General features: G+C 37.9%; 2 protein-coding genes across 3 annotated transcripts; one reads left to right on the plus strand and one right to left on the minus strand.

The window, feature by feature from the left end:
• The first annotated feature begins 16 nt into the window (after positions 1-16).
• On the plus strand, positions 17-7,255 carry LOC144636495 (V-type proton ATPase subunit D-like). Its single transcript, XM_078495715.1, has 10 exons — positions 17-134; positions 221-338; positions 430-509; positions 1,120-1,187; positions 3,425-3,469; positions 3,788-3,891; positions 4,239-4,305; positions 4,664-4,742; positions 5,493-5,572; positions 5,962-7,255. Exons 1-10 carry the CDS (start codon positions 88-90, stop codon positions 6,015-6,017), a joined length of 744 nt encoding a protein of 247 aa, XP_078351841.1. The 5' UTR covers positions 17-87; the 3' UTR covers positions 6,018-7,255.
• Positions 7,256-8,008: 753 nt separating this feature from the next.
• On the minus strand, positions 8,009-14,261 carry LOC144636500 (arpin-like). 2 transcript variants are annotated; one of them, XM_078495720.1, is made up of 6 exons: positions 14,084-14,261; positions 11,998-12,079; positions 11,613-11,760; positions 10,656-10,859; positions 9,856-10,010; positions 8,009-8,232 (listed from the first exon to the last, which is right to left on the minus strand). In XM_078495720.1, exons 1-6 carry the CDS (start codon positions 14,191-14,193, stop codon positions 8,224-8,226), a joined length of 708 nt encoding a protein of 235 aa, XP_078351846.1. In that variant the 5' UTR covers positions 14,194-14,261; the 3' UTR covers positions 8,009-8,223. The 2 variants fall into 2 exon arrangements, with proteins under 2 accessions (XP_078351846.1, XP_078351847.1); XM_078495721.1 differs by having other exon boundaries at positions 8,018-8,232; positions 10,656-10,874; positions 11,631-11,760.
• Positions 14,262-14,786: the final 525 nt, after the last annotated feature.

Consider the following 14,786-nt stretch of genomic DNA (forward strand, 5'->3'; position numbering starts at 1 on the left):
CAGGCCTGGTGCCCAAGCTAAATATTGACAAGAAGAAGAAGAGAGGAGACTTTTTTAGGGTTGAAATTCTACAATTTTTCTCTCAAAATGTCTGGCGGAGGAAAGGACAGGCTGAACATTTTCCCCTCGAGAATGTAAGAAAAACAATCAAGCTAAAGTTATTAGGGCTCTCCTGATGGAAATACTAACGAAGTTCGGTTTTATTTCATTACTTTCTCAGGGCCTTGACTTTGATGAAAGCTCGCCTGAAGGGAGCGCAGAAAGGTCACAGTCTTTTGAAAAAGAAATCCGACGCTCTGACGATGCGCTTCAGAAAAATCCTAAAAATGATCATAGAAGTAAGTTTTGAGGGTGTTAGTTATATATCTAGAACTGCTTGCTATTTTTAAATGTTCAATTTTCATTTTTGATTTTTTTTTAACCGATTAGACCAAAACTTTGATGGGTGATGTAATGAGAGAAGCAACTTTCTCTTTAGCCGAGGCAAACTTTGCAGCCGGGGATTTCAGGTAATGATCCTTAAGTCCAATTATTGAAAATAATTAATTACTTGTTAACTCGGTGGCTTTGTTTCTGTTTTCTTCACACCAAATTCTTGTCAGATGTTGATTAAAAAACGAATTCTCCCAAGAGAGCATTACAAAATGTATAAAGAGGCAGAATGACAATGAAGTCCTAAACATTGTCTTTCGTAAATTGGACAAATCCAGCCCTTTGTTTAGTGGCACTTCAAATGTTCGTGTTGATCTGTTGAAGAGTTTTTTTTGTGTGTGTACTTAAGCATAAGGCTGGCTTACAGAGGACCCTCAGTAGAAAACAGAGGACCCTCCTGAAAACCACCCTCAGGTGATTGGAGGCCTCCTCTTAAAATATTATGTATTATTATTATTATTATTACATAACAATTGGTACTGGGCTAGAGCCTTCAAGCTCTGGGCTAGTAAAGTAGAATACCAGCTAGCCCATGGCTAGAAAGACTTTAGAAAAATTTTCGAGCCCTGTCCATAGAAAGTCGCCCAGCACTGCCATGGAATTTTGAGTCGTTTTCATGATGAACAAAACAATTCTCAAATTGAAGCAAGGCTCAACATAAATATTAATGAGCATTTATCTTTTCAGCTATGTGGTCTTGGAAAATGTTGACAAGGCTCAAACAAAGATTCGACTCAGGAAAGACAATGTTGCTGGTATGGTATTTTTCTGACAATTTAATATTAAATCTGACATCAAAGAATGATACAATAATAGTTAAAACAAACATGTGTCCGCATGTATCATCAACTATCCTCTGGAGGGGACCCATGACCAATGCTATATGTACCTATTCCTGTCAACTCTCGCGCCTTGGGCGCGAGTCTCACGCCTGCGAGTTGAAAACTTTGATCTCACGCCAACTCACGCTTACGAACCAATTTCTCACGCCTAGTAGAAAAATGTGAGTTATTACAACCACTAGCCTGCGAATACAGCCGCCTCTCATTCGCGTCCTGCAACGAAGAGCGAAACGCGAACAAGACGTCTGCGATTCACGGCCAGAAATTCCATACTGATGACGTAAATCTGTCCAGAATCCGGACAGGAGCGCTGATTGGTCAGCTAGCTAATTTACATAATGTATGCAAAATATAACACTTCATTACCACACATGTGATTACCACGAACGGAAAAAACCGGATGTTAGTGCAGACTAAAAGTTGACCGGGGGAAGGACTGTGGAGCTACTCTGAAGCTATACCTTACAATTTCTATAATTTCTCGCTTCATATGTAAATGGGAAAAAAAAGAAACTGCTTTATGAACCAGACAAACGACCTCAAAGTACAGAAAGGATACGCCACTGCGGCCGTTAAAAATAGATCAATTTTGACACCTAACATTTATTGTTGACATAAAGGCAGCCGGCAAAACGTACAAGCAACAACAGTGTGAAATACAGATAACCTGAACCATTCTCAATTAAAGAATAAATGCTACAGAAAAACAGAATTTGACGAAGAACAGGGAAAGAAGAAACTAAGTGTCTTTCAGTAGAATTGTTATGATCGTTGCAGCATATTTATGGCCCATTACCACCGAGAGATGCGCTCATGTTCCAAAACATATCAATGTCATTTAGTGATTTCACAGCTTATTTTTCCAAATATTACAACTCGTATAGGGATTCCTAATTTTTGTGATGCAGTTATCTGCTGTAAACGTGTCCTTGACTGCCTTGAAAGTGTTTGTGATCAACCAAGTAATGAGCGGCTGAGAACGAAACTATAATTATGCAAGACCAACTGTGTCCGGTGTGGGGAAATCTAATTAGCGGTTAACGTCATCAGTATGGAATTTCTGGTCGTGAATCGCAGACGTCTCTCTTCGTGTTTCGCTCTTCGTTGCGGGACGCGAATGAGAGGCGGCTGTATTCGCAGGCTATACAACCACAAACGACACATTTTCCAAAAAATGTTATCTCAAACCAGTGTGAGAAAAGAAAACTATATGCAAAATGAGTAAATGGTGATACTTTCCCCGAAATGACAGAGTTTTGAAAAAAAAAAAAGCGTTGGGAACGAGGTCGACGTGTTTAGCAAATCACGTCCACGTACTGGGATCGGGATATGTTCGGAACATCTTCTGAAATACTTTCGGACATCTTCGGAAAACTTCGGACATTGTCGTATCGTCTTCAGAAATCCTGGCACTCTCAGAATCAAAATCTCATGCCTTTGACCCAGAAAAAGTTGGCCGGTATATGTACCTTATATGGGGATGTACACTGACTGTATTCTGCTGCAGGGTTCAAAATAGCAGCGGGCTGTCGGCAGTACCGGCACTTTGACGACACTTGCCGGCTACTACCAAAGAAATAGATTATGCCTTGATCGGCCAACTGAAATCAAAGTTGCTGGAATGTTGAAGTAAACATTTCATATCAGACAATAAAGCAGCTACAGGGCTAGAGAGCGCGACTTACTGCGTTAATGCGACCAAAGTTTCATCTTTGGCGACTAAAACTTTTGGTTTTACGGTTTTACATGTACGACTTCATTTCTGTGTTAAGATGAATAACGGGCTGCCCCACCTTCTCAGGTATTTTGTCCCTCCAGAAAAGTATATTGGAAGATCTTATTTACTTCTCAAACACTCAAAATAAGAAAAGAAGTCACATTGCTCCAATCCATTCTTTTGAAATGCCGTAAAACAATCCATCACTTCGGAAAGCTTTCAAAGGGCTGACTGTGTTTAAAATCGCCCCAGAATACATTGCAAACCTCTAGGTACGTCCTATGGGTATGTCATGTATGCAAATGGATTGTGTCCCTTGAAAATGCATGGCTCTTTTAACAGCCGGGAAAAAATGAGCCTTGACAAAAAAAGCCGACAAATTCAGGCTAAAAAGGAAATTTTATTTTGAACCCTGTGCTGTGGTCCATTTTAGGTGTTCAGTTACCAATATTTGAAGCTTATGCAGATGGAACCAACAGTAAGTTTATCTTTGTCATTGTAGCCCATTAAACAATATCATTTTTGCCAATTCTCTACATAGACCTGTAGAAAACAATGGGAGAACCAATATTAGGCTCACAGATTCCCAATGGAACACGAGTGTGTCTATGCATTTACATGTTGGTGTCCGATGTTAAGTTCACGTAGGCCTGTGCTATCTGTTGCTTTCACTGCTTCCAAGGTCTATTAAGTAGTCACGGCAGATGTGATAGCAATGCAAGGAATATACAACTGTTAAGTAAACTTATCCATGCATGTATATTATAACAACAATCTTTTATTTTTTCCTCCCCAGGTTATGAGTTAACTGGTTTGTCTCGTGGAGGTCAGCAGGTTGGAAAGTGTCAGGAAGTCTATGCAAAGGCTGTCAAATTGCTTGTCGAGCTGGCCTCTCTACAGGTGAAAGATTATCTCTGTTCTGATCTCAGCATCAATATTTTCCTAATGAGGAATGAGAGTGCTGTTTTTGGCATATCTTTGTCGAAGGGACTTATAGAATGACCTCACATTGCATTGCCCAATGTCAAAATCTGGGAATGAGAGTATATACATGTATCTAATTTTTAATTATAATTAGTAATTTCACCCTTGGTGGTTTATCTCCACAGTTCTAATCGTAACAAATTTATCAACAAACCTTTTTTTGGTTTTGCAGCCTACATCCATTAGAAAGGCAACTTACATGTTTTTGTAAGATTTCATAAAATAAATAGAGTACAATTATATTATTATTTTCATCTTTTCAGACGGCCTTCATTACCCTAGATGAGGCCATCAAAATCACAAATAGGAGAGTGAATGCTATTGAGTATGGTAAGAATTTTCCTTGTAAGTTTGACTCAGTCTCTATCCATTTGTAAACTTCTCATAATTGAGTTGTTATGTGCTCTTAGGTAGTACTCGAAACCCAGAGGCCTGGTCAGGGGTCACTGTATTATATTCTTAGGTACAATATCATACTCCCACAGTGCCTCTCTCCACCTGGGCACAGCTACTGGTGTTGTTAGTGCTGGTATCCCCCATCCATGGGGGAGCAGGAAATGATAAATGTACTTCTTCACATACACAGTCACGCAAGGCTACAAATGTCAGGATGTACATGTAAGCTCTGGCACCAGTATTGCCACTTTGACGGAATGCAGACTTTACTTTTTATCGTTGTTATTTTCAGTGATCATTCCAAAAATTGAAGCAACCATAACATACATCATAGGAGAATTGGATGAAAGAGAGAGAGAAGAATTCTACAGGTCAGTGTGTGTTTGGTAACTTATAAGGAAGGTGGACATAAGCACATAACCCATTTCATCATTTCATAAGGCTCTAACAACAATTACCGTATTTACTGGAATAAGCATCCCCTCCCCCCGAATAAGCGCCGCCCTCGTATAACCACCACATTTCGGACAAAAAAGTTAGTAAGCGCCACAGTCCCGATGCGGCGCTAATTCAAGGAAATCCGTTTTGCTAAAAGCTACTCTACAAAGCAACTCTATTATTAAATACAAACTTGGACATTTCGTTTCATCAAAAGTGATGTTGTGCAGTTTACAGTGATGGTTTTACTGCTCGCCCATTTGTTTTCTATCAAACATTCTAACAATACGTAAATGTTGTGAAGGCTGCGAACTTTGCTAGGACAGCTAGCGCCACTACTCTCTTCAGCAAGAGACAAATATTGACAATCAGAAGATGCTATTTTCCATAACTGTAAAAATATAAGACTCTTTGTGGAGTCCAAATTTTGATTAAGCGCCACCCTCAAATAAGCGCCGCCCCCGAATAAGGGCCACACTTGAGGTGCAAAAAATTTAATAAGCGCCGCAGCACTTATTCGAGTAAATACGGTAATGAGTACTTGTAATCATTTTGGTGCATGGAAAGTTTATTCAAAGGTTCAATAAGTTTATCTTGTTAGAGAATTTCTACATGTAGTATTTTAACTTTTTTGTTACACATACATTATACATATTAAACAATGTGTGGTTTTTTATTTGTAGGCTTAAGAAAATTCAAGAAAAGAAGAAAATTAGTAAAAAGAAGGCAGAAGAAGCAAAGAAAGCAAGAGGAATAACTAATGGTAAGAGTATTTCACTGTTTTGAGTATACAGTGTATAAGTGTTACATTTGTATATCAAACACAAGAGACATTCTAAAAACGGCTCCAGACTTTCGGTAAACAAGAATGAAAATCAGCGATAATAAGTGACGTTTCAATGAATCGTGGTTCATCATTATTATTATTAATAGCTCTTATTGGCTAATTCGATGTCAGATTGTGACTCGCCAAGGCCAGTGAAGTCTGTTCTGATCAAAAGAATCACACAAGCTAGATGGCTCAGCTCGTACCCTCCATATCCTGTCTCATTTCATATTTCTTCCTGAAATGGTTTCTGCAGCACAAATTGGCTTGGAAATGGCCACTTTTATATACTCAGTATATTAATTTTCTGCATCTTTTGTTTACAGATCAAACTGCAAACCTACTGGATGATGCAGAGGATGAAGATTTACTTTTCAAGTAACACTTAATGATAAAATTAATACATTCTTGCCTTGTCTAGGTATCTTTAATGCTGTAATTTATTTCAGAATAACTATTGTAAATGATGGTGGCGAAATAATGATTACGCTTTTTATAATCATGTGAGATTTTGCACAGAGTTACATGGATTTGTAGCTACATGTATAAATAAATGGTTTGATTAGATAGAACCACTGTATAACTATGACTTAAAGCAGTTTTCATTTGAGTCTTGAACGTTATTCACGTTTGCTTTGCTTTTGCATTACTATGCTTAGTGATTGGTTCTCCATGCCACTTTCTCAGTCAATCAGAAGTAAAACCAAAACCAATCATGACTCACTGGCACACATTTCTCCCACTCTTCTGAGTGTTGAATGGTATATGCGAGACTTTAAGAGACGACAAGACTGATATCTTTCTGCAGCCCTAAACCTTTTTAGCCTTGTGAAAGAATCAAGACTCCGCGAAGGCTAAAATTTTGCGCGACACATATTTTTTGAAGGACCATTTACCACTCCTACTCTTGCCCACTACACGCATTTGCTTCGAGTTTTGATTGGTTTACTGGTTTGTCTGTGTTCTTTGTGTTTGGCTTGAGTGATTACTTGGGTTTTGTTTTACAGCACTCAATTGAAAACTGCTCCATGTAGCTACAGCTACTTGGGAATTCTAAACAACCCAGTGCCTTATCACTTTTAGTTAATAATTATTATTTCAATTTAATTAATTGGCAGTGCAATGCTGTTTCATCACAGAAATTTTTCCTTGTGCTGTTGAATGTACAATTTAGGCTACCGGTATTTTTTTAATTGTCTCATCAGGAAAATAACTAAATGTTAATCATATGGTAGTAATTATGCATGTTATTTATGTAACTATTATCAATAGTACGTTAATAATGTCATGTCCAACAAAAAAAATATATAAATTTTCTAAAGCATAGTACTAACTATGAGAATAATCAACTTTGATGTGCTGGGTAGTGTTCTTCCTTAAAATTAATTGTCAAATTTTACACATACTCCCTAAAGCATTTCTACTTGTGTGTAAGAAGACATTTCTAAAATATTAATAGGAAAAATGAATTGCCCATTCAGTGGTGCAAGTTTATTTAATTTTTATTACAAAAAGTAGATTTAGCATAATGTTTCACATACTTTTTGTGCATTCCATGAGTTTTCAAAACAATATTAAAATATAAACTATCAGCTTTAGTTAATGAAATAAAGGAGGTGATATTCACAGATCAATGCAACCAATTGTTTTATTTTACAGAGTCGATGCTACTCCTTAATCTTCTTGAATACTTATCAAACATGAGAAACAGTGTTTGCCCACATTTCCAAACACCAAGACATTTAATTTTGATGTGTTAAATGAAAATTGATGAATCAATGAAACAAAGCACTGTCTTGAGTGTTAAATAATATATTATGTAACCTTGGTAGACTAAGATATCCTAATTAAAATCGAAGCTGACATCACAGTTTTAGAAACTTGAAGAATTATTAATGAGTTTGAGGCATTGTTTACACAGACGCGGTTATTAATCAACACGGTTTCATGACCTCGAAACCGCATCAAAAATGACATGAAACCTATCCTTCCGTTTTCTGAGTGTTTTTGAATGTGATTGTGGAGCAAGCGCTGCACTCTGTGTGAGGTTCGTCACGTTTACTCTTCAGGATCCAGTCAATTTGTGGCAAAACACTTGACCGTTTTCAAATCAATGCGGTTTTGCCATTTTCATGACCAATGAAACTGTATCGTTTTGAAAACACTCCACTTTTGAGAGCATTAATTTTCAAAACGATCCGGTTTCAGTTGTGTCTCGATCGGCGCCATGTAAACGAACGGCGTAACCGCATCGAAAGCGATGCGGTTACAAATGAAACCACGTGCGTGTAAACAGTGCCTGAGAAAGGCATTTGAAAGTTTCAGCAAAATTTTAACTTTTGTAAAAAGATTAAAATTGAAAAAGCCAAACATCACACACCAGGAAACTCCACAGAGGTGATTATAAACCATGAAGGAACAAGCATTGCAAGAAAATTTTAAACTGCCCTTCTTACAACCTTGACAATTAATTAGGCTATGGTTTTTGTGATACATGGTTGGCCATGATTGGAACTTCCCTTTGTCACCAGTGGCTACTTCTTCCAAAACATACTTTGTGTCATGAATCGTGTGGCCTTTTTTCATACTCAGTCATCCTGAAAGAATTCATTGGATAAATAAAGTACTGACAGCAGTAAATGTAGTTAGAAAATTCATTTTTATCCAACAAAAATAGCACTGACTTGATTTATACTTAAGATGAATGATTCGTCTGGAGGAACTTGCATTTTGATTAGGAGCATTTTTTTTAGTTTTTCTACTAATCTGTCTGTGTAAAAATATGGCATAAAGTTGATTATCTGTCCAGACAAACTATCTGCTGAATTAATCTTGGCAGACTAACTAAATACAGTATACTACTGTAGTAGATAATTCATCTGGTAGGATAATCCGTCTGTTTGCCTATTTACTAACGATTTGCAGATGAACCAAAAATGCCTGCAAATTAAAATGAAAATTTATCCAGATGGATCATCCATCTTTGTTATTAATCGAGCCCCCCCACCCCCCCCCCCCACAAAAAAAAAAAAAAAAAAAAATTGGTTGAGGAGTAATTTGAAGCAACTATTACTGTTATTGAGAGGATTTAGTGGGAGGGAACGAAGGGAACCCTGTGACACGCACAAATTACACCTACTAAACTACTGTGGTGAGACCATCACCACCTAAGTCTGACTAAATTCAGCTTGATAATGATAATGATAATCAATTTGTACACATACTGTAATTTACTACACAAAGGCCAGACCACAACACCGGGAACTTCGTGCCCTACTCTTTGCGAAAAGTGTGTGGGTTCTTTAACGTCCCCTGTTATAAGACTGAAGATACAGGAGACGCGACCTACACTTTATCGTCCTTTTCCGAGAAGACTAGAATGTCTAACCATTTGCAGATGTAATTACAAAGGCAGCACATTTCCCTCAGTTATTTTAAGACCCTGAGTGTTGGTCCAGTCTGGGGTTCGAACCCACGACCTCCCGCACAGCAGTCCGGCGCTCTACCAACTGAGCTAACCAGGCGGCGGTAATACATTAAAACGGCAAAACACATAATAATACATGCATAATACATTCTTTTGCTATCATAGAAGGGAGCACTTTTCAATTAAAGGGACACTGTCACAGGAATTTTTTGTGCTTTTCGGTAAACATTACTTATATCGGCGAATAGGTATTCTAGTATATGAAATGCACCTACAACCCTCCAAGTTTATTTTTTTTCTTAGTGGCCATTTGGCCACCAACTACTCAAGTTTTGGTCGCCAGTGAAAAATTTTAGTCACCAAATTAAGCTGATGCTTTCAATCATTTCTCTCAATTTTAGTTGCCATGGCGACTAAAATGGTCTCAACTTGGAGGGTTGACCTAGTAAATCAAGATGGATATATAAAGTAAATTGTTGTTGAAGGAACAAGGAAGCCATGATAATTTTTAGGTGTTTTTCCATTCCAAAAGGACAAAACTTGAAAAAATCAGCCTGATTTTTTCAACTTGAGGATCTTAAGTTCTTGATGGCATTGCAATAATACCACTTGTTTATCGCTTCAGTACACTTGCATGGTGATTTTTAATTTAAAATTGGACCACTATTTGTAGTTTCCATGTGTCTTTAGGCTCTTAAGTTTTTGAAGTGAAACTGGTGACAGCACCCTTTAAGGGTCCCCTGCTAATATTACTGGGGTAATATAATCTTGTGTCTCAAGAGTAAGGACTCACCCATTCATCATCATCAGCTCCAGTGCCTTCATCTTGTTGAGTGTCTTGTTGCCCTTTGAATGACATCACCTTGTCTGTCCAGGAGCTGCCCGTGCCCTCCCCTCCAGTGTAATTTGTTGCAGTTGCGCTGCCATCGTCAAGTTTGACGATAAACTCTTGAAACAACAGAGCATAACATTTTACATAAATTTGTGTTCTATGATTAGCAGTTTGACTGTAACTAGTGGCTGTTACAACATTGCCGTGGAAGCTCCTTGATCAGTGGTTGGATCGAGCACTTTAGACAATTTTCAATCTTAGACTAATCTTGTCCTTCCTCTACCCTTTTGTTTATACATGTATAGACACAGGGCTGCAAATAATTTTTTTCACTTAAAAGGACATATGTCCTACTAAGACATTATCTTGGTCAGACAAAACCAAAAAGAAAAGGTTAAATTTTAAACATTGTTGCCGTAAAATGATTTACGATCAAAAAATTGTCCTGACATCATGTCCGATGACCGACTGTTATTTGCAGTCCTGATGACATGTCAGAGTTTACCCTGGGTTAGAGATGTATTAATGTATGCATTCATAGGCCAATCAGCGAAAGGCCAATGAACAATTATCTGCAATATCAGTATCTATAACCTTTGACTTTGAGAAAGTCTGACACTGAGGGTAGTCAGAAGGAAGATAAATGAAAGTCATTTGTTTTCTATAAGCAATGTCAATGCATGATTGTTCTGGAGAAAGGTTAAACTTTGCTCCATAAAATTGTAATATTCTGCAACCTCAAAAGAACAAAAAAGGCTTACCAATAAATGGGCCATCTCCTTTAGTTTTCAATCTAACATGGTCTCCTTGAAGCAGTTCCATTTTCTCAATGTCTTTTTCTTCACACCAGAAAGCTTGACAGGCATTGTTACCTCTGTCTGAGAGTTTGTTCTCTGTGAGTTTTGACAACTCTGCTACAGTTGTTATCTTTTTTGCCTCATTTGGGTTCATTTTATCAGAATCACCTGCAGCAGAAGTCTCTACATAGCAAGATAATCAAAATAAAAAATAATAGGAAACAGTATAAACAGATTTCCAGCAGGCGAAATTTCTTTGATAACAGTTTGAAAATTTGGGTCACATTAAAAGAAAGATCTAAAAAGACACAGTCTTTTAGCCAGAAAAATCAAGTCCTCAGGTGGTTATTTTTTCTGCCTTCCATCTATCATTTACATCCCTGACAGCTGAAAGATTCCCAGGGGGGTACTCGGGATTACAAGTGACAGGGATCAGATTGAAGGATTTTTTGGGGTTTGAAATTTTTGATTCCGGGATTTTTTTGGGTAGGAAAATTTGACAAGCATTATGTTTTTGATTTAAGGAGGGATGTTTTTGGGTAATAAAAACAATCTGAAAATTTGTGGTAGTGCGTTCAGGCTGCGTAGTTCTGCGAATGAAGTACAAACAAGCGTGTTTTGCTGTTGATTTTTGAGGGGTCGATTTTTGATCTAGGGATTTTTTTGGGTTATGTTGGAAGCCCTAGGGATTCTTTTGGGTCTTGATTTTTGCCCCCATTCGATCATCCCCGTCACTTGAAATTCCGAGTACCGCCCTGGGGAAAGATTATTCACTTTTATGGACTCACAATGCCAAGTAACGTATATATGTTTCTCTCTTATTTAAAAAAAAAACTATTATTTTTTAAAAAAATCTGATTGTCACCGTTTCAAGAAATTTATGGAAATCAATAATATTATAGTGAATAAATATTTTTAAACTTGGCCAAAAAAACTTACTGTAAGATAAATAACCAGTGCTGACTTTCTTGTCCTTTCCATAGTTTGGTTCAATTTCCTTTCCTGAGCTTGAGTCATACTTTCTCTTTAAGGCTTTTGAAATCTCAATATGAAGCACAACATAACGCCACTGCATGTGTTTAAAATGAATATAAATTATTTTGTTAGTAAATTTACTTAATTATTATTTCTTACAAATTATATCAGGAGATCAAATGAGTGTCACAAAATCTAGGCTGGATTTATGCCACTTTCTTTAAGTTCAGGGCTGGAAACAGTGGCTTGTATTCAGATCTACATAAAATAAAAAAGATTAAAAATACTGCATGATAACAGATTACCCAGTATAATATTTTATGTAGAATACCTTTTGGGAACCAGAGAATGGATCTGTGACAGAAAATCTCAATCTGTCATGAAGTTTGCCCTCAATGATGACTCCGCCAGTCCTTCAAGAGAACATGCAAGATAATGTCATTAATTCTACCTCCGTATGGTATTTTATGAACTGGTTGACAAAAGATTGGATAGGTGATTAGTGACACGAAAAAACCTCTCTTGAACAGCAACATAATTTTTTGTCTTTGACAAGTGTCCATGAAAGTGCACAGGAAATATCTTCTCCAACCCATATAACACACAACGCACATCGCAATGGTATATTTAATGAGACATAAGTTATGAATCCCAGAATCTGCATGAATGTAATGATGTGTGATACATAACAACCTTTGAAATGGAATCTATGCCATTAACCCCCCCCCCCCCCTTTCAATCTCCCAAAGCTGCCAAAGGCAAATGATTCAATTTCCCCATTTTCAAAACAACGTTGGTCAACAAATTGGGTTGTTCGTTCTCCATTTCTTTCTGATCTTTTCGAAAAGTTCGAGAGCGAGGGATCAACCCTTTACAGTCGCCTTTAGATTGTTCATAGTGCAGACGGTCCGGCATTCTGCTACTAATATTAAGTGTGGACAATCACATACCGAGCCAAGTATAATGTATTTTATGCTGTTAAACAAAGCTTGCATATTTCTTGGGGGTAAACAACTGAAGTGAAACTGAGCACTGAGAAACTATCAAAGCCTATTAAAAACAATCAGAAACACCCGGCATAGTTAATCGAACGTTCGAAAATCGAACACAATCGAACTCAATCGAACTCAATCCGTGGATTGAGTTCGATTGAGTTCGGCAATCGAACGAAATCGAACACCAGACTTTCAGTGAGTTCGATTTCCGAACAAATCGAATTCAATCGAACAAATCGAACTCAATCGAACTCAATCCATCTGATTGTGTTCGATTGAGTTCGGAAACCGAACTCAATCGAACACAATTAAATGGATTGCGTTCGATTGGCTCTGGTAAACCAATACAAAGCAAAGAAAGTCCTTTTCTGAGAACGGATCGTTCTGGGTCTGTAAGTTGCAGGTTGTCTGGAATAGTAACGACCAATTTGGATGTACAAAGCAAGCCCATCAAAGCAGGTTTTTCTCGTGCTTTTTTACAATTTATTCAATAATAGAAACCCCATTTATAAACTGTCCACGGCAGTTAAGAGAAAAAAAACAGAACAGAACAAAGCTATCATTATACCCACGGGCGTATTCCGAAATCGTTGTACTCTTTCCTTTTTAGCTAACTTGCAATTGCGGAAAGACAACTCGAAGGGTTACTTTGAGTCAAAAATACAAGCAAATTACTAACCGCGACACAGGCAACGGCGTACAGTAGATGGATGATTATGATAAATATCTTACTAACGATATACATGATTCTCTCAAATTCATCTTTGACAATTAACAGTGACCAAGAGAGTAAGAGGTGAACGAGCGTCAGTATATTGGATGTATGGAAGCATCTTATAATTACTGCCATGATAGAAAGGACAAATAGTAAATGCAACAGTGAAATTATTTTTCTCCTCAGGTCAAAATTGAAAGTTAAATTTAATTCTTGAGTGTCAAGATGCGCTCGTTTACAATTCATGACAATTCGGAATGCACGGCCTTTCTCGCCTATTTTCTTTCAAACCTTGAAAACTTCGCCATCCTTTACGTCAAAGTGGCATTCCTGGTAGCCTTTTACTACACATTTGAAGCTTACAATCCACATCGCATCTGAAGCCATTTCTGCAGTATTTCTTCGTTTACGAAAAACACGTGCGCTACACTCCGGGCTGAAGTAACTTGAGCTTCCAAGATCTGGTTATGGATTTTCAACGCCTGTTTTACACAAATCACGAGTTCGAAAATCGAACGTTCGATTGGGTTCGATTGATTTTTTTTCTTTTCGGTGAGTTCGATTTCGTTCGATTGCCGAACTCAATCGAACTCAATCCATGAATTGAGTTCGATTGAGTTCGATTGAGTTCGATTGAAATTTAGTTCGATTGGGTTCGATTTGTTATGCCGGGGAAACAACACGAACTAATATTCTAGACAACCAACCTCTGCAAACGAAAGAGTTGTTCGGGTTCCCATCGCTTCTCCCATCGCACAGGAGTTACAGGAACAGATTCCAAAGGCTTGTTGTCGTAAAGCATGTGAGCACGACTCATTTTGGTGGCTTTTATCCCGCAGATTTTTCGTGCAACATTCCGAAGCTTTCAAAGGAATATTTCAAAGTCACGCCATTTACCAATATCGACAGGCGTTCCGATCATGTGTCATTTGATAGGAGTCTGGAAAGGAAAAAAGTCACGCACTCCACCTTAAAGTCACGCAGTAGACCCGTAACGCATTCTCAGACGACTGGCTGCAGATAGAATAAGTTCCGCCGCTGGGTCCTGGCGTTCAAGTTTTCCCCATTAACTGGGAGTTTGTAACGGGTTATCAGTTAAACAATATGCTTGCACTCCACCGGGCATTTTGTACTGTTGCGTTTTTGGGCAAAACAGTTCCATTGGCCGTTTTACAGATATTGATTTCGCCACCGTATGGTAGTTGCAGAATTATCACAATATAGGAATAAATCATCTCAATAAGTATTATAGGATGCCAAAGGGGGCAAAATCAATATGGCTGCCGTGTCTGTAAAAGGGCGTTTGTGCGTTTGGTGACCGAGAGTCATGATATATAAATCGAGAAGTACATTTATTCCAAAAACACGCTGTGGAATTGAAGAGAGGTAATCGCATGTAGAGCTTTGTTT

The sequence above is a fragment of the Oculina patagonica genome, chromosome 13 (assembly GCF_052425735.1).
Source record: "Oculina patagonica isolate OP01 chromosome 13, crgOcupat, whole genome shotgun sequence".
In the NCBI taxonomy this organism is placed as follows: domain Eukaryota; kingdom Metazoa; phylum Cnidaria; class Anthozoa; order Scleractinia; family Oculinidae; genus Oculina; species Oculina patagonica.